The sequence below is a fragment of the Octopus bimaculoides genome, chromosome 2, assembly GCF_046866305.1.
Source record: "Octopus bimaculoides isolate indiv1 chromosome 2, ASM4686630v1, whole genome shotgun sequence".
NCBI lineage: Eukaryota > Metazoa > Mollusca > Cephalopoda > Octopoda > Octopodidae > Octopus > Octopus bimaculoides.
This window is the reverse complement of record NC_142929.1, coordinates 186,185,565-186,193,064: the sequence shown is the minus strand read 5'-3', so window position 1 is coordinate 186,193,064 and position 7,500 is coordinate 186,185,565. Positions and strand designations below refer to the sequence as shown.

Here is a 7,500-nt window from a genome sequence, read left to right as displayed (position 1 = left end):
ATATGTCATGTAATGTACGTCATGATAAATAAATATATATTTATGTAATAATATAATGAATGTCATATATGCATGATATCCAATACTATGCAATATTTATAAATTTATGAACATTATACAAACAATATTCATATTGTTGGGTGACTCAGCAACAAAATCAAAAAATTCTAAGTTATTAAGTAATGACTCACAGCTTTAGCTTTGAATAAATATTATTTCATTCAACCTAATAGTACTGAGTACTAATTCAATTCACTTAATTGTGGTTCACTTCAGTGTGTATGTGTACACACACACACACACGCACACTCGTGTCTGAGTGAACATTCAACAAGTAGAGAGAACTCAATACAGGTATGAATTTTATACAGTACCTATGATGTAAAAATTTGCTACTCATGTTTCATGGTCAGGCATTGAAGTTATCTCAAATACATCATATAAGCTAGTTGGAAAGAAGAATTACATAGGCATAATTGAAGGTAAATTCAAGAAAAGGCTTTTAAAGCATAACTCGTCCTGTAGATATCTTGACAAGTGAACTTTCACAACACTGGCTAACTGCTTTTTGGGAAGTAATAGAACTCAACGTGGATTATGAAATTAGGTGACAGAGAATTTTTGAATGGTGCAGACTATAAACCAATGAGGCAACGAAACATTAACTTTCTTGAGTGGAGAACATGTACATAATGGGGTAAGTAATAAAACTCTGGAAACTGTGTAAATAACAGGACCAAACTTTTTATTAGGTGCCCACACATTGATAAATTCATACTAACTCATTAGTAAAGCCCATCAAGGCTAATACCCTGGAGTGCACACAATACAGATGAACACTTGCAATACAACTGTATATATCACTAGATATTTGTTATTTAATACACTTGACACTTCAAATATCTCTTTAGCACAATACACATACAACTTGCACTAACAAGATACTACCTTCAAACATAACTGACAACAAAACAAAATCTCTTTCACACTGACCACCACAAGTTCCCCTCTCATACACTTGCACAATTTATCACAACTTTAATACAAAACTTTTCTTATACATATCTAATTGTCTAACAATATCCCTTTCTAACCTTCTCTAATTATATTTCTCTTGAAAATAGTTAATACATGGAGCAAAACTTGACTAATAAAAACGAGTTGTGGCCCTTCATCATATTCTTTCCTATTCCTTCTTGCTTTCTTCATCAGCAGCCATTTTAGTTTTGCTTGAGGCATATTTGTGCTTTGTGAGAATTCAAACTGTAGCTTAACCATGAAACTTAAGTAGAGAATTAGTACATTTTAAATGCTACACAAAGGTTACATATGTATGTATTTGCTAGCATATAAGATGCTTTCTATTTTCAAGGAGATTTTGTGCATAAAAAAAAAGAAATTTAGTATGTTTGGCCATACACCTACTGAAAGATATTTAATGTGGTTTTGTAGAGGAAAATGCATGATTCTATGCATGTAAATACATTATGACAGTATACTGGAATGAAGTATGAAACCCTAAATTTATCATAAATATACTACGTTATAAGAGTCCTATATTTCAATTTATGTTCTTTCAGATCAATGGTATTGTTGTTTGTATTTTGGTAGAGAAATGCCATACAGGATGTGAAGCTCATGTTCCTGGCTGTGATGGCTTATGCAACAAAAAGATAAAGTTACCTTTTCAAGTCATACTGACTCACAAGGGCCAGTTTCCTAATTTCATGGCATATATATATTCCCCACCTGGATGGGACACTGGTCTGTTGCAAGATAATTCATTTTTGCCTGCTGAGTGGACTGGAATAACATGAAGTGTTTTGCTCAAGAACACAACATGTTGCCTGGTCCAGGAACTGAAACCGCAATCTTACAATCATGAGTGCAACACCCTAACCACTAAGCTACATGCCACCACACAAGTATAAACACAGATAAAATACCACTAAGCATTTTTCCTGGGGTTGGAATGATTTTGTCAGCTTGTTACCTTGATGGTTTATGTAACCACAACAGGCCACTAGGGTGGTGCAACAGCACTATGGCTTTATAGTTATCCACTTGCTGCAAATCGCTAGCAAATGGATGAAAATTTAACATTTCTTTCATCTTTCTAGGAGATTTTTCTTTTCATTTTATTTAGATCAGTGGTACCTGCACTTTTTCAGGTTGCCACCTGCCTTGGTACCCATGCCATACTCCTAGCCACCCACCCTACCCATCCCATCACCACCACAAACATAAACCCACTTTCTGCATCAAATTCAAAACTATATTTTACAAATAAAACTCAACCTAATCAACCCAATATTTTGGGGGGTTTTTTAATGTCATATTGCCCCCTTTTGGCCACCCCATTAGCACCCCATTATTCTTCAACACCCCACCCCCAAAGGGCAGTACTACCCACTTTGGAACCCACTGATCAGGTGATAAACAATTGTTTCTTAAAAGTAACAGTGCCATTGAATAATGTACGCCATTTAACAGATATGGATTAGGATGTATAATGAGATGACGTGATACTGTCCTGTATTTTAGAGATGAGGAATTCTGCACGTTATTTACATTGGATGGATATGTGTCCTCATCTTATTTGTTGTTACCACAACATTTCGGCAGATGTACTCTCCAGCCTTCATCAGGTGTCCTAGTAAAATTTTGAACCCAACCCTAGATTCTCATTCCTAAGGTATTTTTTTGCTGATATTATTATTATTATTATTATTATTATTATTTATTCAAATACACAACCAATGTAAATAATGTAAAAAAAATTTAGAGATGATCTGATGTCCCTACATAACTGCCATACTCTAAGCAATTTTTTAGTAAGTTTTTGTTATCAATCTGTGATAATTTGGCTTACTTTCAATATTTTATTAGTATTAACAATTATTGTGCCTACGGGAATTATGCTTATATTCAGCTCTTTAGCATATGATGCTCAGTCTCCCACCTGTAAAACAGCTGTATTAGATGCAGAGGCAATTTTTGGATGCATTAAGAAAAAAAAAGCACATCTTATATGCTGGCAAATATGGTATATATATATATATATATATATATATATATATATATATATATATATATATATATATATATATATATATATATATACATATATATATATATATATATATATATATATATATACATATATATATATATATATATATACATACATATATACACATACACACAAATTTTTCCACTTTGTAAGAGTAATTTACCCAGTATTTTTGCTGTTCTAATGGCAATTCTGCATTCGAAAAAATATCATCTAATTTGTATCATTCTATACACATTTTGACACTTATAAAAACAAATGTTAGTTTGTATGTATACATATATACATACACATACATATCAGGTATGTTCACACACACACACACACACACACATCAGGTATGTTTTATAGTGGATGATGTAAAACATTATTACTTGCATTACATCACATATTATATAATGTGCATTCTGCAAATTGTATCACGCAATATATATTGTGGAATGTGCAAATTTCTCCAAGATTGTAATTAGGTAATTATTATTAATTTATTAATTTATATCTACATATAAGTACACATACATACATGCATTTATATATATATAAAACTTTTATGGGTTCTCATTGGGGCTGTTCGATTCTCCTGATCCATCCTTCTTGGAATGCCAATCTTGTGCATAGCCAAATGACAAGAGTTTTGACATTGATGTACAAGCATTTTCCCTTGGACAACATTTCTTTCCACTTCCCTTCATAGGAGCATCACCACTGAAAGTGAAAAGAAGATTACTTAGTTATGGACAATTAGGTCTGTAAAAATAGCTTTTCGAAATGTCTACACTAAAGGACATGCAACAAGTCGAGACAGTTATAATGTGGCAAAAAATTCTAAGTCGGTTTGTCAGAACATTATGGTCAGTAACTCAATAGCTTGCAGTTCTTGTTCTGTAATCAAATGCCATCATCACTATCTTGTATTTTAGTGAAACCTAGAGCTACATTATCTAACATGTATGTCCCTTAAGGTGACAGTCATGAATTCAGAAGATTTGGCAGCAATTCCTTGTAAGGCAAACTTCTTGACTCGAGTACACAATTCATTGAGGGAGTGTGGTACAGTTGATGAAATACATGCTATCTTTATCTCAAAAGCCTAGGTGAGTTTGTCTTTCTCCCACTCTCTCTCATCATCATCATCGTTTAACGTCCGCTTTCCATGCTAGCATGGGTTGGACGATTTGACTGAGGACTGGTGAACCACATGGCTGCACCAGGCTCCAATCTGATCTGGCAAAGTTTCTACATCTGAATGCCCTTCCTAACGCCAACCACTCTGAGAGTGTAGTGGGTGCTTTTACGTGCCACTGGCACGGAGGCCAGTCAGGAGGTACTGGCAACGGCCACGCTCAAAATGGTGTATTTTATGTGCCACCTGCACAGGAGCCAATCATCACCATCATCATTGATACACACACACACACAAAGTAATGGGGATCTAAATGATCTGGGCAATTAACTTGGTAACACTCCAACATATATCAGGTGAACAGGAGACACTCAGAAAGAATACACAAATACTCCCAATACATATATACACTTTAGCCAACCCTTGGTTCCACTTCACTTATATACACCACCCAGTAACTTGAGTGTACAAACCCACCATCAGATTTTCTCCATTTTCTCTCCTACCAAGGTAGCCATGTATCTCCTTTAATGCAAGACATCTCTACCTGGTTACAGGCACTTGACACAGTTTGATGTAACAAATGTATGAATGAACAGTGTGACAGATAGATAAAACATAGTCTTAAATCACATGAGGAGAGAGAGTAGAGCCACGGTATTGATATGAGGAAATAGTAGGGACACGGCTGATATGAGGAAATAGTTGACACAAGGAGACAGTTAGGCAGCACAGTTGATGTGAGGAGACAGTGGGAACATAAAGTTAACAGGAGGCAACAATATGAGTCTTGTGTTGACATCAGGAGGCAATAGAGAGTGAAAGTTGTCAAGAGGAGATAGAGGAGACACAGAATTGAAAATGAGGAGACAGAGAGGACAGTGAAGAAACAAGAGCTGCTGACAAAACAGTGGAGATGTAGTTGAATTAAGATGACAGTGGAGACACAAAGTTGACATGAAGACACAGTGGAGACAGAGATGACATGGGGACACAATGGGGGAACACAAGTTTAACATGAAGAAACAGTGTTTACGAAGGGTAGATGATAATTGAACACAGTGGTCACAAACCTTATTTCAGTCTGTGTGATTGGGTTTTTCCATTGCTGTGGATGTGCTGTGGCTTTCTTGATCTGCTGTGTCACTGGTAATGGTTCAGCCATCACATTTTCAAAATCATTCTTCTCTGACAACTGATCACTTACACTTTCCTCTTCTTCTTCTCTCTCTTCATTTCTGTTCTCCTTAGGCTCAGTTGGAGAGTAATAACCGTGAATAAATGGGTGATCATAGCTTTCAAGTTTTCTATTGAGCCCAGCTGGTTCAGTTTTCACAGGTTTGACTTCACACTCCTTGGGGCTTGAAACCTCATAGTCTTCTTTGGTCTCACTAGACTCTGACTTGGGTGAGGAAACATTACTCATATATTCTGGGGCACCAAACGTCCAATTGCTTCAATAGATAATACATAATACATAAAAATTAAGTAAAAGATAATAAAAAATGCATAACATTTATGTATACAAGATGTAGTAACTACAAGGTTAGGGTGCTACAATACTAATCACACGGTCATAAGTTCAAATTGTACTAGGGTCATAGTGTTGAGCTTCTGAACAAGTCACTTAACTCTGCTTGTTACAATGTGCCTGACTGAGCAGAAATAAGCTTGGTCACTTCCTACTTTAGATGAATAATTAGTGATAAGAAGGGCACATCCCCCGGTGAATATAATTATTAGTTACAACAAATAAACCATCTTGGTCAAATAATAACAACAATGTTGCATATTTTACTAAGATGGAAACAGTGTCCTGTTGACTGGCAGGATAGTTTTGGAGAAAATTTAGAAAAAAAAAGAAGCAAAAACAGAAGTTGGCTCTGTGGAAGAGTTATTCTCATTGAGCTGGACATCCAAGCCTGATTATAGTTGACTTATAAAGCACACAACTAAACTGGAGATAATCCAACTTTCTTTTACTACAAGCATTGACTCTATGCAGCAATTGGGAGAGGTCAGCACTTTTAAGATACTATTCTCTGAGACAAGAATGGAAAAAAAAATATACAGCAATCTACATGTCTTGAAAGGACTAATACCAAATTTTGTCACTGAGAGCTGTTCAAATTGCTGAACATATTGTCATTGCACAATGCCATAAGTACTCTTCAGACACATTGAGTCAAATACTACAAAACATCTCCACTATCATAATATGACATCTTTTAAGAATAAGAGAAAATCATTTGAACTAATTCTGTTATGTAACTGGTACAGACATAGTTTGTTGAAATGAAATGATATCACCCTACTGCTACAAAGAACAGGGTTTTTTTTGCTGTAATGTGTCTCTATTAGAAATGATATGCGACCCTTAGTGGTACAAATCAGTGAATCACATGAAGATACATTATTAGTTTCATATGCTGGCACAAGGTCAGCAATTTTGAGGGAAAGGGTAAGTCAATTACATTGACCCCAATGTTCAACTGGTACTTATTTTACTGATCCCGAAAGGATGAAAGCAGAGTCACCTTGGCAGAATTTGAACTCAGAACATAAAGACAGACAAAATGCCACTAAGCATTTTACCCAGTGTGCTAACAATTCTGCTACCTGGTCACCTTATGAAGATACACAATTGATGCACTGTCCGAGCGTGATCGTTGCCAGAGCACCAGCTGTCTGGCTTTCGTGCCGGTGGCATGTATATAGCACCATTTGAGTGTGATCGTGACCAACGTCGCCTTACTGCCACTTGTGCCAGTGGCACATGAAAAGACATTCGAGCGAGATCGTTGCCAGTACCGCTGGACTGGCTCCTGTGCAGGTGGCATATAAAAAACATCATTTGAGCGTGGCTGTTGCCAGTACCCACCTGACTGGCCTTCGTTCCAGTGGCACGTAAAAGCACCCACTACACTCTCAAAGTGGTTGGAGTTAGGAAGGGCATCCAGCTGTAGAAACTCTGCCAAATCAGATTGGAGCCTGGTGTAGCCACCTGGTCCACCAGTCCTCAGTCAAATCGTCCAACCCATGCTAGCATGAAAAGCGGACGTTAAACAATGATGATGATGATGATGATTCACTAGCTTTCAGTTCAAATCCTTCCAAGGGCTTGGCTAAAGATTACATCAGTCTACAGCTATGTATATTCCTTTCAACCAGTTTACGAAGACAAAGTTGTGTTCCAACAATACAAAGCTTGAAGACATCTCTGTTTTCTAACTCAACAGAAATGAAGCCTAGAAAACAAATTAATCAGTAAAGTATATATTAATTAATGCATCTGTTTAGATGT

The 7,500-nt window shown here is 36.2% G+C and overlaps 1 protein-coding gene across 3 annotated transcripts in view; it reads right to left on the bottom strand.

Moving 5' to 3' along the window:
• Window positions 1-3,539: 3,539 nt before the first annotated feature.
• LOC106883890 (uncharacterized) overlaps window positions 3,540-7,500 on the bottom strand; it is a 19,450-nt gene continuing 15,489 nt past the window's right edge. For all 3 annotated transcript variants that reach the window (XM_014935031.3, XM_089348186.1, XM_089348185.1), the window contains exons 4-5: window positions 5,270-5,650; window positions 3,540-3,778 (exon numbers count right to left, since the gene is read on the bottom strand). In XM_014935031.3, the coding sequence (XP_014790517.1) occupies window positions 3,622-3,778; window positions 5,270-5,650 (538 nt within the window). In that variant the 3' untranslated portion in view covers window positions 3,540-3,621. The remainder of the gene's footprint in view (window positions 3,779-5,269; window positions 5,651-7,500) is intronic.